This window comes from Tauraco erythrolophus, chromosome 25 (genome assembly GCF_009769465.1).
Source record: "Tauraco erythrolophus isolate bTauEry1 chromosome 25, bTauEry1.pri, whole genome shotgun sequence".
NCBI lineage: Eukaryota > Metazoa > Chordata > Aves > Musophagiformes > Musophagidae > Tauraco > Tauraco erythrolophus.
In genome coordinates, this window is record NC_141489.1 from 3,611,856 (window position 1) to 3,631,845 (window position 19,990).

The following is a 19,990-nucleotide window of genomic DNA, read 5'->3' on the forward strand; positions in this document are numbered from 1 at the left end:
CATTAGGTGGGAAGACAATTTTGATCGTTTCTGACATTTACATCAAAACTCAGCTGGTATACCCTTACAGACCAGTTACGGTTGTCATGTCTTCATTGGGAGAGCACTGCAGAGCATGCATCCGAGTAGCTGTGCTATCAACGAAGATTTTTATCTTGCCTAATCCACTCAGCTTTGATTGAAAAGTATCAGAGCCATCCACTATTCAAAACAGAAACAGAAGCCCTTGGGCAGATCCCCAAACGATATGACAAGTGTCAAACCTCAGCCTCTATGGCATGGCTTCTTTCCTTTTAAACCCATCGTTGTGCATTCCATTAAGGAATCCTTTCTTTCAGAGAAACAGCTCTCCTTTGGACAGCAGACCAGCTTTTCCAACTCATCTTGCTCGTTTAACAAGACCTGACAGTACAAAGCAAATACACTTAGGAAAAAAGATTGCTTTGCACTCAAGAATTTGCAGGAACACAGGCCAAATGCAAAGAAACTCCAAGGTACAGGCTAACCACAAAACCTTGCTCATATTATTGGCCAATCAAGCAAGCTACAAAGTGTGAAACCATTTTATTTTGGTTTAGATAGTAAGTCTTCCAAGGGGGAAACCACTTGATTGGAAAGGTCAATCCCAAGTCCATTACAAAACACATTTTTTCACGAGTCGTTTGCCTCCTGGGAGCTTAAGTCATGCATGTATCTTCTTTCTGAAACCTATTACCATTCCGTTAGCTAACACAACTGCAGGATACACACAAATTCAGTTATAATTTAAAAATAAGGCCTACCATAGTAACAACCGCCTCTAGCATCAAAAGAATGTAAAGAAATTGTGCAAAAAGTACTTGTACTTCACAGCACCAGAAAATTCTGCCCAGGTAACCAGGTATAGAGAGCCAAGGCAACCATTAATTCTGGCAGGCCTTTCCTGTCAGGGAGCCTGCAGTGTTACTGTGATTTGTATCAATGGACAGATCCTGCTTTGGGCATATGGAAGTGAATCACATATCAAAAGTAAGAACTGGGGAGAAAAACCTTACTCAATAGAAAGTTAGCCCAATATATAAAAAAGATACAAATGTTTCAACAGTTTAGAGGCAGCGACAACAGGAATGGTAAAGATTCCTGCCAAGGTGGCTGTTAACATCAATGTCTCTTTCCCCACCTTGCTTTGCACTTGCATCTATTAAACTAGTTGGATGTGCTGCCTCAGCTGGCTGACAAACACATGGACATATGCAGCAACTTAAAAGCCTGCAAGCTTATTAATACAGTCAACAAACAAATATACAGAACTGGGAACAAAAAAAAAAAAACAACAAACAGAAAACCAGAACCCAGAAGGTCCAAGAGGCTCAGCATGTCTCTGCATTTGAGAGTCTTGGAGAGACAGGAGACACCTGCCATTGATTCTTGTAACAGTTTCTTGTAACAGTAGATGCAAAGCAACAACAGATACTGGCCACTTGACTTGTGTTGTTCTTACTTTAGAGGGGAAGGGAAATTATACAGCCCTGCCTCAACGTGGCATGAAGCAGTAGTGTTAGACTCTCAAAATCTCCAGGCAGTTGTTGTAGCAGATAGCTATCCAGTCTGGCTGAGTTGATGCCCACTGTACATTGTTGATTTCTCCCTCCGCTGTATAGGCCAAGATAGGGTCCTCAATGGCACGAGGCATTTGCTGGATATCCCAGATGAGAGCCTGATGGTCGTCCGCTGCAAACAGAAGAGAAAAATCTTAAGTACAATCAAGGTGTAATGAGATCTCCATACATGATTACTAACAGGCACATAGTCCAAGAAGCTACGTAAGATACGGCTTGTTGCAGTCCTGATGAGTATTCAAGTCAGAGATGCAATGATACAACTATGCTAAAAAAGTGAGCTTGGATCATTATACATAATCCAGGACAGGGTTGGAAAACAAATGATTAGTGGAACTCATATCAATTGAAAACATTTAAGAACTAGATTACAAAAAAAAAAGGAGCATTAAAATAATACAGCTTAGCCAAAGCAGTTTGGGCACTGGGCTTGTTACTTCCACACGATAAGCTCCAGTAGGTCTCTATTTCCGTAAAAATTTTAGGATAGTCATTAATAAAGGGCTTCTAAACTGCAGGAATTCTTTAGCAAAAGGCAAGCAGAGAAACTGCATAAACTGTTGGAGAGAGGATTTTGCAAACACAGTGAAAGACTCTCAAAGATTCACCAAAGCAGTTGGATCGGGACGGATCACACTTACCTGCTGTACAAATGTGGCAGGAAGAATGAGGTGCCCAAGCAATTCCATTTACACATGCTCTGTGGTTGTTTAACCTGGCGACAGGAGTGCAGGGAACTCTGACATCTAGAATCACAACCTTCAGAAACAAAAAAACCCAACCAAATTAATAGCTTGCATTTTTTATTTGTTTCTTCAGAAAATCCAATCTTTTGAGCCAAGGCTACAAACGCAGCCCTTTCCTAAAGGATGCGGCTGGCAAGCAAACGCTGTTCTCCAAGAACAGCTTCTAGCTGGCTGGAGTGTCTTAAAAGGAGTCAGACCTCACAGGGAGGTTTGGGAGTTATGCAACAAGGGCAAAGGAATTACACTGCCCTGAAGCAGCACGAGGGACAAACTAAGATATGCTGCCTTGTGCGCTGAACCGAGAAAGAACAAGGTGACTAAAACACTTGCAGTTCAGATTTTATGTGAAAATTTTATTGCCCAACTGACTCACAGACCCCTCTTAAAAACCAGCTGAAATATACACGAGTCAGAGATCTTCAAGTTTATAATGCCAAACTCCTACTGAAGTTAGTGCACTAAGAATTGGTCCTTAGTCATACTCCAGCTCAGGTACCAACACCGTCACCTTATTTTAAAGCACTGACTACTAATTACTGCCAAGCCAGCTCCCAAAATCATCACCTCCACTAGCACCTACAGAAGATGAGCTGCTGCCTTACCTCCATGCCATCCATAGCCATTGTAGCAAGATAGTTGGGGTCCTGCTTATTCCAGCAGAGACGCAGCAACGGATGGTGCTGTGGGTCCTCATAGATTATGGTGCTGTGCTCCAAGTGACGGAGGTCGAACATCCTCACTGAGCCATCTGCACCAACTGAAGCGAACATATCCCTGCCACCGCCTGCACGGCTAAAGGCTATGTCATACACCTGCTCAGGAACAGGACAGAGAGAAACCACGTTAGCTTTAGGGAGCACACTGCCTACTAACTCGCAGTAAAGCGCATTTTACGTACGGATAGCAGAGCTAGTTGCAACATACTCTGTCAAACACTTGATGTTCCCGGCAAGTTTTTAGTTATTACACTTGCCAAAAGGAGGTGGAAGAGACTTAAAAGGGTTATTGTCACCACAGGATGATTCACTGTACTAAACGTACCAATTTCTCCGACTCAGATTTTTTATATTAATTGTTGAAAAGTAGTATTATGTTAGAATGAAAGAATCTTGCAAGTTGTTTATTGCCTTTGATATGCAGTTGATTTCAATTCCAATTTGATGTTTTACCTCATTTTTCTAAAATATTCTGGAGCATAATCTAGTAAGACAAGTATATTCTCAAGTCCAGATTCCATGACAAGTAAAGAAAGCCGTTTTGATAGCCAATAGTACAGTTTTAGTTTGGTACTCAAAACCGTATATCTTAATCTTAGCTAAATTATTTTTTTGGATCATTAGATTTTTCAAGAGAAAGGAGGAAAACAGAAAAGTTCTGTTCCTTTTCTACTGCTTAAAAAATGTGTCATGTAAACAATCGAAAAAAGCCGTCACCTCTTTGTCATGTGCAATAAGCTGGGTCTTCACATGGCCAGAGACCAGATTTACTCTTCCCAGAACCTGTCCTGTCTCCAGACCCCAAATAGTGCAGGTTGTGTCAATACTAGAGGTACCTGAAAAAACCACTTGTTAGCAAAATTAATATTCTCACAAATTATTTAATCACTTACTGGATTACTGTAATATCCTCCAACCTCTACAGATCAGAATAGCTACCAGAACAGTATACAATTAAAATCAAGAATGTCAAACAGCTAACAGTCTACCATGCATTTAAATGACCCAAACCTTTTCGCTGCAGAAATAGTCTTCCACACAGGAATAAAGTGCAAATAGCTCATGTCTACTTCAATCTATTCAGAAGCCTGATGCAATGCTGAGATGAACTTTTCCATCCCGTAAGCCTCATGTGCGTGTCAAACCCAAAATTCAATCGTAGTGTTGTGATAGTGCATTATTATTAATTGATTGTTTCTGTGGACTGAAGGTGGGGCTGGCAGTAAAGCTCTTAAGAGATGAGAGATGCAACACACAAAAAATAAATCATGTAGTAAATAATTACTAAGACATATTATCACTGTTAATCTCTGGGCAAATCCCCCTGACATAAATGGCTGTACTCTTCTGGGAAACAAACCTCTGCTGGATCAGTCATCTTGGATTCACAATATGTCCCACAGGCTATAATTAAACCTTAAGCATTCGGCCCCCTCCTCTGACTGAATTAAGGGCTCCTGGCTTTACTCCTGCTAAAACGGCTTCACAAAACAAAGCTTGGTACAGAGTTTTCTATCCACTCCAGAACACACCAAAACAAGTGGAGTTCGTTTTTATCACTACAACAATAGCTCACCAGCTCTGAAGACTGAGACTACCTATCTGCTAATAAGGAACATCCCTAAATGACCCATTCAGTACTAGACAGAGCACCTTTCAATGCAAAAAAGCCTCCATGAGCTGCTTTTTTTTTTTTTAATTTTTAACCTAAGACAACAGCAGTTGTCTATCATGTAGACGTTTGTCCACTGGTTATTTATCAAATTAGCTAGTGACACGCAATGACACAGCAGTCAGAGCCCAGGCTTCACCAGACTAGATTCAAAAGCACGTCTTTTCCATGCTGAAAACATAGCATTTTGTCAGTCTCACCTAGAAGGTAAGGATCCACTTCATTCCAGTCAAAAGATGTTAGTGGAGCACAGAAATCAGAGTTCTTGTTATTGTTCAGCAAACACTCCAGCCGGGTCTCTGTTTCACCCACCTTTAGAAAAAGTGAAACATCTGACTTAAATAGCAACATCACACGACTTGCTCCACTTGCACTTCCAAAACATAAGGTGTTAATCCAAGGTTTCTTTCCTCTCAGCTTTACATCCTAAAGCTCTGGAAAACACAATCATCAGCTCTGTCTTCAATAAGGTGATTAAACCAGCAACTACCATGATAATTCTGCTTCTCCTATAGTCTTCAAATTCAATCACATTATTGCAGTTAAGGAAACAAGTTACCAAATGCTCTGACTTTATTTTATATCTGAACCTCCACACTATAGCAAGGGCAAGACACCCTGAAAGGAAAATAACTCACTTCAAAAAACCCGTTCTCCAGTGAAAATAAGATCAATATGCAACACGACACAACTGATATTATTGTTCACCATTTTCTAGGGAGGATTTACTCACTCTCCACACTCGCAGATAGTCACCACTGGTTGCCAACAGGTCTGGATATACTCCCTTGGTGTCTGGGATCCACATAAGCTTTGTGGTAGGGTAGGGGTGATCAAAGGTGTTCCTGCAAATGAACTCTGAGCTCTCTTCATCCAAACCAACAAGCTGCACCTGTAAGAAGCCATATTGAAAAGAAATAATTTTATCAAATTTTATCAAATCATTTATAATCACAGCATTAAGACTGAGTGTATTTCAGAAGGCCACCTTCTGCAACCTCAAGGACGATATAAAAGGACCATCATGTTAATGGAATGAGAAATCATGAAAGCTTTGCTCCCTAGCTGGGGCAGGAAAGCAAAGTGAAGTAAATGTCATCACCACAGCGCTTTACTTTGAAGAGATGATTTCAAATGAATTGAAATCCAGTCCTAGAGGATTAGAGACCACCCTTCTCTTTTCCATATTGCAAAGCTGAGTTTAAATCACAGACTTAAACTGCACAAATGTTATTCCAACTCATCTAACTGAGCGGATGCTGACAATGTCATCTCCAGAAAGCAGGACAAGCTGCAGTTTGCACGACAGCCACCCACAATTAGAGCCCGTAGCACGGAATTCTTGGCCATAACCCTACAGACTGTGACAGATCGCATCAGCCAGCTATCAAGCTGTTTTCAGCATCACATGAACTAAAACATCACATCTGCACAAAATTAAGATACGGATTAATTGTACAGCAGTGTCAGAAAATAAAACCGAATTCAAGCTTAAAAGAATCAGGAAGCTAAAATATTTACATAATTATTCAAATGTTTTGTGTAAAAAGACCAAGAAAGCAGGTCTGCTGAAAGATTTTAGGTAAATGAATTCCAAATTAGTTTTTTTGCACAGCAATGTGACAGTGGGAAGGGCTAACTTGCTCAGTTGTGAGAGTGATGCAAGACAGAACAAACACAAAACTATCTTTTGTGGTCAAGACATCACCTGAAGTAAAAATTGAAGTCCCAGACATTATGTTAGCAGAAAAATATTGACATGTCAGAAGGTGTTCAGAGAAAAACATGGGACTGGGAGGATATGTTTAACCTAGCAGTGACCCAAACAGGATGAAAGCCCCACTGTGTTAAATGCTGTTCAAACACAAACATTACAGGGACAACTCACTACAATTAGTTTGTAAGCTGCTCACAGTAGGAACTTCCTAGTACTTTCCACCCAGCAGCTTCCTCCTGGAAACAGTAGCTTAATGGACTTTCCCCAAGATGTTTATCTGGAAAAATCCTAAGTATTCTGGCATAAGCAATTTGGTTAATAAACTACACATTTAAACTAGATCAGAAATCTACAATATTTTTTTCCACATAACAGAAAACCAACAAATACTTCAGTGGATTTTAAACTATAACATCAGCAGTTATGAGCCCATTTAGAGATCCTCTTAAATGCAAACATTGCCCTCTGCCACAACGAGAAGATCCATCCTTTTCATCCCATAACAAAACCTAGAAGTGTATTTGGATATGTCGTTTAAAAACCGCGTGTCTGCCTTGCACTCTCTTTTACAGCTACTCATTACACTTCACACTCTGGTATGAATCAGTCGAGAATCTCCCAGCCTTCTGAAGTGATTGACAAATAGCTCTAACTCCTTTAGGGATCAGAAACACTAAGCGGATTTTACAGAGGAAGCAAACTGTCCTTGGTGATAGGAAATCTTGTGGCAAGGTCAGGATGGGAAGTCAAATGACCTCTAACCATTTCTCCTCCTTTGCTTACGCTGTTTTCAGCTCAGTGAGAGTTACTAAGCCTACACGAAGCAACCAACATACTCGTAACCAGAAGCAAACCTCAGACAGTTGAGGCCCCACTTTCACTGCTGTGAATGTGTATTTTCCTGCACTGCATATTCCTCACAACCCCTCCTCAGATCTGAAGAATAATCAATGACTGTGTAGGAACCCAGGATCGTTGTGAGCTTTATCATAGAATAGTTTGGGTTGGAAGGGACCTCAAAGATCATCCAGTTCCAACCCCCCTGCCATGGGCAGGGACACCTTCCACTACACCAGGTTGCCCAAAACCTCATCCAACCTGGTCTTGAACACTTCCAGGGATGGGGCAGCCACAGCTTCTCTGGGCAACCTGTGCCAGTGCCTCACCACCCTCAGAGGGAAGAATTTCTTCTCTCTAATCTAAATCTGCCCTCTTTCAGCTTAAAGCCGTTGCCCCTTGTCCTATCACTACATGCCCTTGTCCAAAGCCCCTCTCCAGCTTTCCTGTGGCCCCTTTAGGTACTGGAAGGTGCTGTAAGATCACCCCGGAGCCTTCTCTTCTCCAGGCTGAAGAGCCCCAACTCTCTCAGCCTGTCTCCATAGCAGAGGTGCTCCAGCCCTCGGATCATCTCCGTGGCCTCCTCTGGACCCGCTCCAGCAGCTCCATGTCCTTCTTGTGTTGGGGACTCCAGAGCTGAACACAGTATTCCAGGTGGGGTCTCACGAGAGCAGATCTTTGACGTCTTTAGGTGCAGGCCAGGTTAGAGAAGGAAAATTGCATTAGCAACACTAGAGCTCCTGGCAGCTGCTGACCATGAGGTGCCTGACACCATTGTCAGACCTGGCAGCAGTCTGTGGTAACTCTGAGCGGGAGGCACTGGTCTGCCTGGACACAGGAGCAGAAAACACTGCTCAAGAAGCTCCATTCTTTCCTAGCTCAGCACATTCAAAGGTGTAACTCTTCTCTTCGGACTCGATCACATACAGTGATTACAGAAACCTTCTATTCATCCTCTTGTGCAGGCTGAACACGAGGAGATGGAACGATGGAATTATTTTCAGGATGCTGACTGTATTAGAGCCCTGTCTCTCCTTCCTGCAAGCAAGGCAAGATTTGCTGCTGTCAGCTACTGCACGAAGGAGTGCCTGTAGTCCAGCCCAGAAAAGACTGAGGTGATGCTAACAGGAAAGCAACTGTCAGTCTGGATACAATTTGAACCATTCCACACCTACCTGTAACTCATCCCAGTGGGAAAATGAGGACCAGTGTGTTTGATCACCGTTAGTTTTGCAACAATGCTATGACAGGAGGTAGGAATGCTAAAGAATTATTTCTTTCTCCAATACATCAAGATATGCTAAAATTGGATGTGGATTTTCCTATCATAAGCCTTATGTTGATAAAGGCTTGGATTAACTACAACAGTGCACCTGAGTAAAGAAGTACCTTTAATCAGAATTCCTTAACTTCTAAACAAATTACATCTCTCCAACATGATCCAAAAGAATTGGACACAGAAGTAAACAATGCAGAATTTTGTAACAGCTTACTTTTTTCTTGCATGGTTTGAGCAACAATGAAGTAAGCTCACAGTACATTTTTTTTTTAACAAAAAACTATATTGCTTTAATCTAATTAGTAACTACTAAGAACGACAATTATTTTAGGGTCATGTACAATCAGCAAGATCTCACTGCACCAATTAATCTCCAACATGCAATCAATTTTTCTTTGCAGATCTAAACCTTGGAGAAAAAGTGATGCTCTGGTAAAACAACCACCCTGAACGCTGATTCGAGGCACTGCTGAGGAGGAGGTGGCAACCTGGGAAGCACACAGTCATAACCTGCCCATCTTCTCCAGTGTACAGCATCACCTTCTACTGTGCTCTAAACTGGACTCCAGTTTTGTCTTGCAGACAGATCCCAAAAATCAGCCTTTCCCAATCCATGAAGCCATAGTCAGGAGCCTGCAGAACAGCATTAACAGTGAGATTTATGAACACCCCCATTCCCTCCCGTTATGTCAGTGATCCACGAGACATTATAAAAGCTGACAGCAGTTTCCTCATCCAAGAAGTTCAAGAAACACTACTCCAAATAATTTTAGTTCTTCAGACCAAGTGGTCTTTCTTCTTGTACCCGTGATTTGCTCAGCAAAGGCATATGAGCTGGAACAAAACTCCTTTGGGGTTCAAACAGTTCCTGGCAACCAGCTTTCCGGTATGCCACACCGCTTGTTAGTGTGGGGGCTTCCCAGAGGAAGAGTCTGGGAATTGGGGACAGCAGGAAATTACGGTTTGGCAGTCAGTAGATTTGAACTGTCCACAAAACAGAGGTGTAAACAGCCATGTCTATACGAGTAACCCACAAGTACTTCAAACTCTAGGAAGTACTACAGAAACAGATAATCAGAGACGAATGAGACAAGAATCACTTCTCTTTCTTCCACTGTCATTCCCTCCCAGTGAGCACTCCTGCTGCGACAAACACTTGGTGTATTAAGTCTTTTTAAAAGCATCTTTATAGAAGAAACCCTGAAACAGAAGAGGAATAGGGAAAAGGTATGTTCACCTATTTGGTTAGACTTTAAGCAAACCAGAATTGCTATTACAGACTCTTTTTTTTCCTTATTATTAAGGGTAGGGAAAAAAGCCAGTTATTTGGAACAAACCATTGCAACATCAGGAACAGAAATGTTGTTTAGAACTTGCCAGAAATCTCTAAAGATTATGAGTGTAAAGAGAAAGCTGAAATGAAAATGAGTTTTAATTATCCCTTTAATTAGTGCCAACTGTACCTGTAAGTATTTTCATGTCAGAAGCTGGCAATATAAAACATCTCAACTGTGGAGGGCAAATTATGCAGAAGGACAAAGCCTTCACACATGCCCTGTAAAAACGTTAAATTTCTGCATACCCCAGAAGTCAGGCTCTAAACCCAACTGCTCCAGATGTTTTGCAGCACAGTGTTACAGACTACTTAGAACAGAAGTTGCCCTGCTTTTCCCTTTGTTCCTTTAGTTATACCACTTACACGGACAGAAGCTGGCGCTGAAAGTTTACAACTAGTGTGCAGCTAGCACAACTGTACAGTACATGTCCCAGAGTTCCCAGTCTGGAGCGTAAAGCTGCTTCCTGAATGTTTCAGTGTCCTCTAAAAGATTCAGCAAAGCTGTGAAAGTCACAGTAAGACACCACAAAGACAGTGCAGATGAAACACCACTCCCAAGCTTGTTCTGGTCCCCAAAGTAAAGGTGACAACATCAATACTCCGAGCAATAACACCACTTGCAATTACCCAAGACAGCTCTCTGTTAATTATGTCCCTACAGTGGAAGGCTGTCCTGAAAGCACTACAAAAAGCACCAAACAAGAACACCACAAAACCTCCCCCACCTTTGAAATATGAGAGACACAGCAAAACCTGTGCAAGTGAGGCTTATGTTTCACTGCATTTATTGCACAAGTTTAATTTTTAATCATACATCATCGTTATTCCCATAGCAGCAGCATCCAGACTGGCATTTCATTCTCATACAATTAGTTTCCAGCTCTTTACACCACATAGATCTCAGCATGTGGTGCTTTTACAGACTGAAGCCAACAGAATAGTTACTCCTGAAGCCCAGAGGCCAGGAAAAGCCCTGGGGAATATTTACGGACAGCGGTAATTCACACAGACCTACACAATTTCTGTCTGCAGCAACTGTGAACGTAAAGGGTAGAAAAGAGAGGGCTTTACACTGGAAGCCTGAACTGAAAAGCAGACCTGATAACACTGTAAGGGGGAGCAACCCCAGGGAATGGTCCAAACTCAAGGAGGTAAAGGCCACATAAACATAGACCCTCTTATTAACCAACTCTACCACTTCTAAACAAAATACCGCTTGCCAGTTTGTTATTTTAGCTTCTCAGAGTCCACGCTATAAAAACACATTGAAATTGGTCTTTAAATAAATGAAAAGTTCTCAAGCTCAGCGACCTGCCTTTCCCCAGCAGTGCTCAGAGAACCACAACAGCACTCAGGAGCACAAGGAGACAACTCACTGCCAGCTCACACTGACTGAGCTACAAGTGCTCTGTAGAAGCATCATGTCTGGGACTGCTACGAGGGCAGTAATTTAACCACTGTAAGAGATGTCAACCATCACTCCCTCTCATTACATCCTTGCACAAAGCCCAATCCCCAACACCAACTTTCTGACATTATTTTCCACAATCCCCATTAAACAGCTTAACAAAGGCACAAACCACACATGCTATAAACACACAAAGCTCTATCTGCAAAATCTTTAGTTTCACACAAATTTCAGGACGCTCTATAGCTATGTCCATTCCCTCATTTCTCTCCTATTTATATGAATTCATTTTACCAGACTAGCACATTAAAATCCGTTCAGGAATGACTGCACAAGTGTCTGAAGAGGTGAACACATAGCCTCTACTACCAGTGTAAGCTTCTCTGCTTATATCTGGCAGGGAAGTGCTGAAGATGTCATGTCATGCCTCATTACATCCTTATTCTCAGAGAAAAGCAAAGCTACTGAGGAATCAGTGAAAGCAGCTTATATACTCACAAAAAAAAGTTATCGCACAGAAGTCTTCCACAGCAACAAAGCACAACGAAACTGGCACATTTCTAACAGCCTCCAACAGCCCACATACACACAAACTTTAGTCCTGGCCATGAACTTTGCTTCACACTGAAAAAATGCTCAGGCGAGGGGGTCTTCCCGGCTGAGATACAGCCAGCAGCAGCACCCACAGCTCTTCCCAGACCCAAACCCTCGGTCTCCTAACAGCTGAGGACTCGCAGGAAAGAAATGGGCCTGAATCTAGGCCAGCACCCTGCACCTGGGGAGAACACCTGGAGGCTCTACAGGGCTCCCAGCACTGAGGGCAAGGCAGGAAGATTCCCTCCACCACATCCACCGCGGGGGCCCTGCCCAGGGCTGTGGAGCCGCTTGAGCCACCAGGAAGAAGGGTGACTGCCATGAGGATGGAGCCAGGCTCTTCTCAGTGGCATCCAATGGACAAGGGGAAATGGATCTAAGCTGGAACATAGGAGGTTCCGCTTAAACATGAGGAAGAACTTCTTCCCAGTAAGGATAACAGAACACTGGAACAGGCTGCCCAGAGAGGTTGTGGAGTCTCCTTCTCTGGAGATGTTCCAAACCCGCCTGGACGCGTTCTTGTGTGATCTGATCTAGGTGGTCCTGCTCCGGCAGGGGGATTGGACTAGATGATCCTTTGACATCCCTTCCAACCCCTGACATTCTGTGAAGAAGAGGGTCGGCCCTTCCTCTCGCTCGCTGCCCAGCCCCGCCGCCACGCCTCACCTTGTTGTTATACTCCTCCACGAAGCTTCCCAGCGCCAGACGGAACCGCTTGTCCGGCCGGACACTCCAGTTCATGGCGTACACGGTCCAGGGCGCCTCATATTTGTAGATCTCCTTCCGCTTCCCGTGCAGCGACATGGCTCGGCCGAGGGGGCCCCGGGCAGCGGCGGGGCGGAGCGGGGCAGCGGGCTCGGCCGGGGGGGGGGCCCGGGCTGGGCTGGGAGGGGAGCGATGGGCCCGGCTGAAGGGAGCGAGATGGCGAAGCGGGAAGGAGCAGGAGGACGAGGAGGAGCGCGGGCGGCCGGGGCGCAGCGAGACCGCAGAGGCGGCGGGGAGCGGGGGAGGCGGCAGCACAGCACGGCGCCGCGCCGCGCCCCCAGGCCCGGCTCCAGCCCCGGCGGCAGCGCGGAGGCCGTTCGGGATCCGGCCCCTCACACAACGGGAACGGAAGCCACGCCGGGAGCCCCGCCCACTGCGTGAGGGTTGGCTATACTGCCTGTCACTTAGACTCTCGGGCATTTATTGGGTAATTCACCCGTCCGTTTGGCCCTCTTCGGTGTTCTATTGGTCGTTTCGCCCTTCATTCCAAACAGAAGCTCACCCTCTGGCTGGGATAACCTACCGTTGCGTTTGACCCCGCCCCCGGGGGAGGTGACGCTCGATCTCGACACCTTACTGGCTACCCGGGGTCGCAGTGGCGTGAGGCGGGATCTTGAGCCCTTATTGGTGATCGATTGGCTGGACGCGCTGTCAGTCACGTCGTCCCGCGGCGAGGCGGGCGGAGGGCTCTAGCAGCGGAGGGCTGTATCGCGAGTTCGAGTCCCGCCTCCGCCGAGTGACGGACGGCGATGGGTTGTCTCTAATTAACTGCAGCTTAATTGCGGGGGGTTATTTTCGGTAGCACGCAGCAGCGTTGGCGTGTGCCCGGGAAGGGGTGCGGGTGGGCATCAGCTTCCGAGGGAGCTCCTTCGCGGGGCTGAGGCCCCGCACATGGCTGGAGCGCCCGCGGGCAGCTCGGCGCCCTGGCGGCGGGGCTGGGGGGTGCCCCGGACCCTGGCACGGGGTGCGGATGCTCTCTTGGGCTGGCCCCGCTGTGGGCCTGTGCCTGCTCGGGGCCCGGACCGGGGCTGCCGGCTGGTTTTGGTCCCCTCGACACCCCACGGAGCAAGATCAGCGGGGGAGCGGCAGGTTTAACCCCCTGCTGAGGGCAAGGGGGTGTCCTTGCCTCCTGGGGGCCACAGGGGGTCCGTTACGGGGGATCCTGGGGCTGGTCCTCCTGAAGGAGCAGTCCCGTTTGTACGTCCCTCGCATCCCTGGCGAGGGATGCAGATGGGGCTCCAGCTATCGCTGTGCTCACCTGGAGTCCTGCTTGCTGCAAGGGCTCGTGGTGTGATCTTTGCCTGAGGTGTGTTTGCAAGATCATTTCTCGTGTTCAGGAGAACAGCAGCAGGCTGGTCTTGTAGAAAAGCTTTTGCAGATGGCTGCTGAGCCTGGACTGCATCCTATTGGGAAGGAATTGCTCAGCAAAGCCCCCCAGATCTCATCTCATGAGTCCCCAACAGCAGAAGGACATGGAGCTGCTGGAGTGAGGCCAGAGGAGGCCACCAAGATGATGCAAGGGCTGGAGCACCTCTGCTATGGAGACAGGCTGAGAGTTGGGGCTGTTCAGCCTGGAGAAGAGAAGGCTCCGGGAAGACCTTCTAGCACCTTCCAGTACTTAAAGGGCCTACAGGAAAGCTGGAGAGGGACTTTGGACAAGGGTGTGTAGTGACAGGACATGGGGCGATGGCTTTAAACTGAAAGAGGGCAGATTTAGATTAAATATAAGGAAGAAATTTTTCACTCAGAGGGTGCTGAGGCACTGGCACAGGTTGCCCAGAGAAGCTGTGGCTGCCCCATCCCTGGAAGTGTTCCAGGCCAGGTTGGATGAGGCTTTGAGCAACCTGGTGTAGTGGAGGGTGTCCCTGCCCATGGCAGAGGGGTTGGAACTGGATGATCTTTGAGGTCCCTTCCAACCCCAACCATTCTATGATTCTGTCTGTGACCTGTAAAAACCTGCACGTGGGCTCTGTTAGCCCCACGCTCCCTGGATGAAGCAACTGGGGTTTAACCACAGCCTTTTCAGGGATCTTTACGCATCAGCACCTGTGCTTTGTACTGCCAGGGATGAATTCACAGATGCTCCCAACAAACACAGCTGTAACCCACATTAGGTGCCAAAAACATCTTTATTAGCAAAGTGTACACTAAAACTCCAGAGAAAGAGATGCTCACAGTTTTACTACTCTCAAAGGGAGCTTGATACATTACTTGAGCAGGCGGCCTAGGACTGTCACAGCATCTAACTGAGCGGCAAGGTGGCAGTGCTAAGTGGGCTTCTCCTACGGGAGATGCTGCGGGAGTCTGCTGAGGACAGGGCTGAGGAGGAGGAAGCGTCTATCAAACCTTTATCAAAAGAGAGAAGCTGGGAGGAGGAAGGGGTGGAGATGAGGTGTCTGGGGCTTTTCGGCTTTCTGGGATTGTGCTTTTGAGTTTTGTGCTTTATGCCCAGGCCGGTGACCAGTTGGGTTTATCCTGGGAGTTGTGGGATGCGTGTTGGGGTTTGCAAGGCACGATCAGCCTTGCGGGAGAAGTCAGTGCCCTAGGACTCGTGCTGAAGCATGCTGAAGTGGCAGGGGCTGTTGGCCCTTAGTTTCTCAGTGGCAGTCAAGTAGGACAAGGATAGCTTCTGTCCTCTGTCCTTGTCCCAGGCTTCCCACCTGCAGCTCCCCCCAGTACCACACTGTGGAGATCTCCTCCTCCTCCTCTGGTGATTACCCTTTCTGTAATGCCCACAGGCTCTGCTGGGCTAAGCCCAGTACCAACGCAATGGTCCCTGCTCCAAAGAGCTGACAGCAAAGTGGCCTCGCAGCTAGGAGCCATGGATTTGCTCTCCTCCAGTCGCTGTGGCTCACTTGGTTTGCACCATTCTTGAAAGGAAGCCTTGGCAAGGAAGAGGTGGTGGGTACCGTTTGGCCTAGCCAGCTTGTTGGTGGCTGTAAGAAAGAACTGTTCTGGGTTCACTATAATGTGCAAATGAAATCTACTCTATGGGAACTGCTGGAAAATGTTGACCTTGGAAGCCAGCCACTCTACGCTTCCTTTCACGGTGGCAGAAGACAGCTAGAAATTATACCCCTGAGCCAATGGCATTGTCCTCCATCTTACCCTTGCAGTCAAAATCAACATCAACTGACTGAGCTCGCAGTTGAGGTTCCTCTTGACTTGCTTCGCAGCCCCCACATCTCTAACTTCCAGGAAGCACTGGGTCGGAGAGGTGTCTCTGAATGTCCTGGTGCTTGGAAGATGCCTCCAAGTGCTCAGGGAGGGAAGGGAAGCGAGAGCCCCGGAAGAGTCCCTGGGTATTTTGTGCCCTTTGGTGGGGAGGCTCTGGGTTTGGGAGAGGTGGGGAATGGTGCTCCTGCTCGGAGTAGACCGTCATGGTTTCGTCAGATGCCACAGTGAGGTGCATCCCGCTTGACAAAGAGTCCCTGGATTTCAAGTGGAACTTTTCTACTTCCGTGTAGCTTGGGCTCTGGTGGGAAGGGAGGAACCAGGTGGGTTATGGCAAAAGCAAAACACTCTCTCCTCACCCCATCAGGCCCCAAGCAGAGGGGGGTCTGAGAGCAGAGGAACCCACTCCCCTCCCTACTGATGGGGCAACCTGGTAGTGCTGGAGATGGCAGGCTGTGCCCCGAATCAGCCAGGCACTGGGCAGAAGCATCTCTAGGTAGATCTACTGCCATTTCAGGACCCCTGGGCTTTGCCCGGACCCACGAGCGCTTGGCTGTTCTTCGCCTTCAGGGAGGCTGGAGGGAACCGCTGGCCCTCTGGGACCCGTCTGCTCGGGGCAGGAGGAAGCTTGGCCAGTGCTGACCCAGAAGGGGTGGCCTTACCTGCTCCAGGGTGGTCGGCTCCTCATCCTCCAAGGGCGTGCAGGGGGTGAGCGGCTCCAGGCTCCGGGGGAGGATGCCGTACATGGCCAGGTTGTGGGAGGACGGCGAGATGGGGCTGTATGCGGGCGGCACTTGGGACAGCTGGCGCTGCAGGAGCTGGAGGATTATATTAATGTCTGACGACATCCTGGACTCCAGCCTGGGGACAGAGCAGCCCGGCGTTAGCACAGTGCATCCCACTGCATCCCACAAGAGCCGAACTGGGGCAGGGCAGGGGAGGCACTGGGGAGGAGGTGCCAATTCAGCTGCCCAGGGGTGATGGTGCTTTGCCTGGTGCTGCTTGGTGAGCTTTTTAGCAAGCTTCAAGCCAGTGCTGCCACAGAGACATCAATCCTGCCGTCTCTCTCCTGCCGCACTCAATCATCCCCTGCCCAATTGTTTTGTGGAGCCAAACTGGGATCTGGAGCGGGAAACTGAACAAAGCTAGAACTACCTTGGAAGGGGGAAAAAATTGCAATGGGTACTTTTAATCTGGATCAATTCTCCAGGCCAGCTGCCTGTGCTGACAGATGGGAGCAAGGCAAGTTGGTGCCACCCTTTTTCAGCTGAGGAATAGAAGGAAATGGAAAAGTAGAGTAAGTCCCTTCCTTTTGCCTTTTCCTTGACTGAAAGGAGCGGCTCTGGCAGGAGCGGGCACAGGCACCGGTCCTGGCAGTGCTTCCAGAGTGGGTAGGAGATCCGGGCCCTGCTGCCCGGGGATGGCACGTTGGCGAGACACCGAAATCCGTGTGCGGGCACTGGGGTGAAGCGAACTTAACACGGGCAGCAGCCGTGGGCAGGAGAGCCAGCCGCTCGCGTGGGTGCTGCCTGGCACGTTTAGAACTGCGTCTCCAGGGTGGGCTCAGGGTGGGCTCCTCCTCCTCATTCAAAAATCATGTCTTTTTTCTTATTTAGAGGGCAACGATGTGCACGAGGCTCATTTGCTCGAGCACGAGGATGTTTGCAGCTCTTGGCGACAGGAAGAGGAGGTCTGCGAAGGGCTCGGGTCGGGAGCCTGTGACAGTTTTCACGTCTGCGATTGCATCGAGTTTGGAGGCAATGGCAAAGCGGCAGGTCCCAGTGGTGGTGGGACAGCAGCAGACAAGGTGCTGGGCTGCAGCCAGAGCCAGGATTTGCAGTTTGAGAAGCTGCTGCATTTGCAAAGCGCTCTCGCTACCTCCCCAAGGAATGCAGTGTCCCAGGGGATCAGGAGGTGGTATCTGCTGCATACACAGCCCACTGCAGCCACCCCTAGAGAGCAGGAGAACGTGATGGCCCAGAGCCCCCCTGAACGGTCTCCAACCCTGTGCCACGGGGATCTGCCCACCTGCTGAGCTGGGCCTGCAGGAGCTCCAGCCTGGACTCGATCTGCCCTGGTCTGTAGTCGCTGTGCAGGGGGATGTCCCGCGAGCTGTGTATCAAGGAGATGTGTTGCAGAGGCTCTGGGTGGTGGTTCGGTCTTCGGTCCTCCCAGAAGGTGAACATGTTGGGGATGTCCAGGGGAGTGGCTGGAAGGAGAACAGACATCTCAGCACTTCTGTCTTGCATCCCCCAGCCCCATTGGCATGGAGGTGCTCCAGAGTCCATCAACCAGCACATTCATGGAGAGCCATCACCCTGACATACACGGTGCTCAAGGAGAGTCCATCATCCTGGCACCTGAGGTGCTTATGGACAGTCCTTCACACTGGCATCCAACATGCCTATGGAAGGCACATAGCCTTTGGCACCTTGAGCAGCCCCAAAGGGGTCCCTGGGTGCTCAGAGAAACTGCAGAGCATGGGAGGGACAGGGCAGATACTACTAGGTGCAAAGGGCAGCAAAGACACACAAGCGTGGCTCCCCTCAAATCCGAGTGAGTTGCTTGGCTCTGTCCCAAGACAAGGCCACCATGCCCAAGCATCCCTCACCACCCTCCTGCCAGCTTTGGCTGCAGCCATGGATACCTGCGTAGGACCGACTGCTCTCCGCTGCCTGCTTGCCGACCTCCGTGCCGCTGGCACTGGTGGTGACGAGGCTGAGCGTGGGCAGAGCAAAGTCATCCTTTTTGGATGTGGAGAAAGTCTCAGCTTTCGCAGGGCTGCCAGTCTTGGCTTCGTCATCGCTGGTCTGGGAGCAGGGAGTGGTGCTGCTGCCCAGGTCGTCCCACTGGTCCTTACTCAGCGGGTCCTGCGGGTTGGTGAGCTCTGAGTAGGTATGATACTGCTCTGCATCAGAGATGCCTGTGTCTGGGTCTGTGGGGCAGCACAACAGGTTAATTTGGGGAGTACCACACATGGCAAAATCAGCCCCCATCCCCTCTAGAGTGCCTGTAGGGCTGGAGCATCCTAAGAAGAAGGAGGGAGAGAGACAAAGGGCAGCGTGGGTACCCCCAGGATGGGGACATCCAGGCTGGTCTGCAGGGATGGAGGCACCGACAGCCGCCTCTGCTTCGGGGCATTTGCCAGAGCAGTAATTAACTGGTGATCCTGCTCCCCAGCCCTGCAAGCCAGGCTCTGCCGATGCCGTGGGACTCACCAGGCTTGTTGGGCTGGCAAAGTGAGTGCTTGCGTCGGTGCGCCCGCCGGTAGGTGCAGTCATACTCCTCGCTGAGTGGTGAGCGGGGAACGCTGTCTGCCTGAGGGATGAGAGGGGCTGGTCACCAGGGAAAGGGTGCCATGTCCCATCTGTGGGTACCAAGGCTCATCCATGGATGCCATGTCCCATCTGTATGTGCCACGTTTCATTCGTGGGTGCCATGGCCCTGGGTGCCACCAGGGCTACAGCCCATTCAGCATCCAGCATCCTCCTGGGGCTGGTCTCCAGCTACCTCTGGCTCTCCGTTGCTGCCCTGTCCCACTCAGTGACTCCTGGACTGGTTGCAGAGCTTAAGGGATCCTAGAGGCTGGCCTCGTTGCTCTGAGATTGAGTCAAGGGTGTCAGGGCCATGGAGAGGGAAGGAGCACCCTGAGGTGGGGGACAGGACCTCCTGGGGTGGGACAGGACATAGAGGGAATTTGACTTTCTTTTCTATCTTACCAGGCAAGTGTCTCTGAAAAAAATGTCAGGAAAGGACAAGTGCAGTTGTAAAGTTTAAGAGTCAAACAGCAATGACAAGAATGCTCCAAGCCTTTCACAGAGTGCAAACCTGATTATTTAAAATGAATTTTCAGAGGAAGCTGGTACTCAGCAAAATGAAGCATGAGAATATTTTACTTCAGCAGCCTCAAAACATGTGTGTGACCCACTTGCCCAGGCTGGAGCAGCCCTGGAGATGATTTACAAGTGCTACATAGCAGAGTACTACGGACATGGCTTGTGGGGACAACTATTCCGAAGAGGTCAGGAATGTGCAGTACGCATGTGCCTACTGGGCTATGGGGGAAATTATAATCCTGTGGAGAGTTCCTGGGGAAACGTGGCTGTTGGCCAATCCACCACCAAACTGAGTGAGGAGCACCTGTTGAC

The 19,990-nt window shown here is 48.5% G+C and overlaps 2 protein-coding genes across 3 annotated transcripts in view; both read right to left on the reverse strand.

Annotated features, from left to right (window-relative positions):
* Positions 1-1,305: 1,305 nt before the first annotated feature.
* On the reverse strand, positions 1,306-12,724 carry DCAF7 (DDB1 and CUL4 associated factor 7). Its single transcript, XM_086626612.1, has 7 exons — positions 12,570-12,724; positions 5,466-5,624; positions 4,933-5,044; positions 3,778-3,896; positions 2,947-3,156; positions 2,240-2,357; positions 1,306-1,710 (listed from the first exon to the last, which is right to left on the reverse strand). Exons 1-7 carry the CDS (start codon positions 12,705-12,707, stop codon positions 1,538-1,540), a joined length of 1,029 nt encoding a protein of 342 aa, XP_086482738.1. The 5' UTR covers positions 12,708-12,724; the 3' UTR covers positions 1,306-1,537.
* Positions 12,725-15,855: 3,131 nt separating this feature from the next.
* KCNH6 (potassium voltage-gated channel subfamily H member 6) overlaps positions 15,856-19,990 on the reverse strand; it is a 32,600-nt gene continuing 28,465 nt past the window's right edge. For both annotated transcript variants that reach the window (XM_086626382.1, XM_086626381.1), the window contains 5 exons: positions 19,061-19,160; positions 18,490-18,777; positions 17,871-18,051; positions 16,505-16,703; positions 15,856-16,143 (listed from right to left, as the gene is read on the reverse strand). In XM_086626382.1, the coding sequence (XP_086482508.1) occupies positions 15,856-16,143; positions 16,505-16,703; positions 17,871-18,051; positions 18,490-18,777; positions 19,061-19,160 (1,056 nt within the window). The remainder of the gene's footprint in view (positions 16,144-16,504; positions 16,704-17,870; positions 18,052-18,489; positions 18,778-19,060; positions 19,161-19,990) is intronic.

Bases quoted from the DNA above. Each gene is read 5' to 3' on its own strand.
- DCAF7 (XM_086626612.1), bottom strand. From the start codon at position 12,707: ATGTCGCTGCACGGGAAGCGGAAGGAGATCTACAAATATGAGGCGCCC. The intron at 5,625-12,569 runs GTGAGGCGTGGC...GGCTTCTTACAG, and splicing joins TGGAGGAGTATAACAACAAG to GTGCAGCTTGTTGGTTTGGA. The intron at 3,157-3,777 runs GTGACGGCTTTT...GTTCCTGAGCAG, and splicing joins TTATTGCACATGACAAAGAG to GTGTATGACATAGCCTTTAG.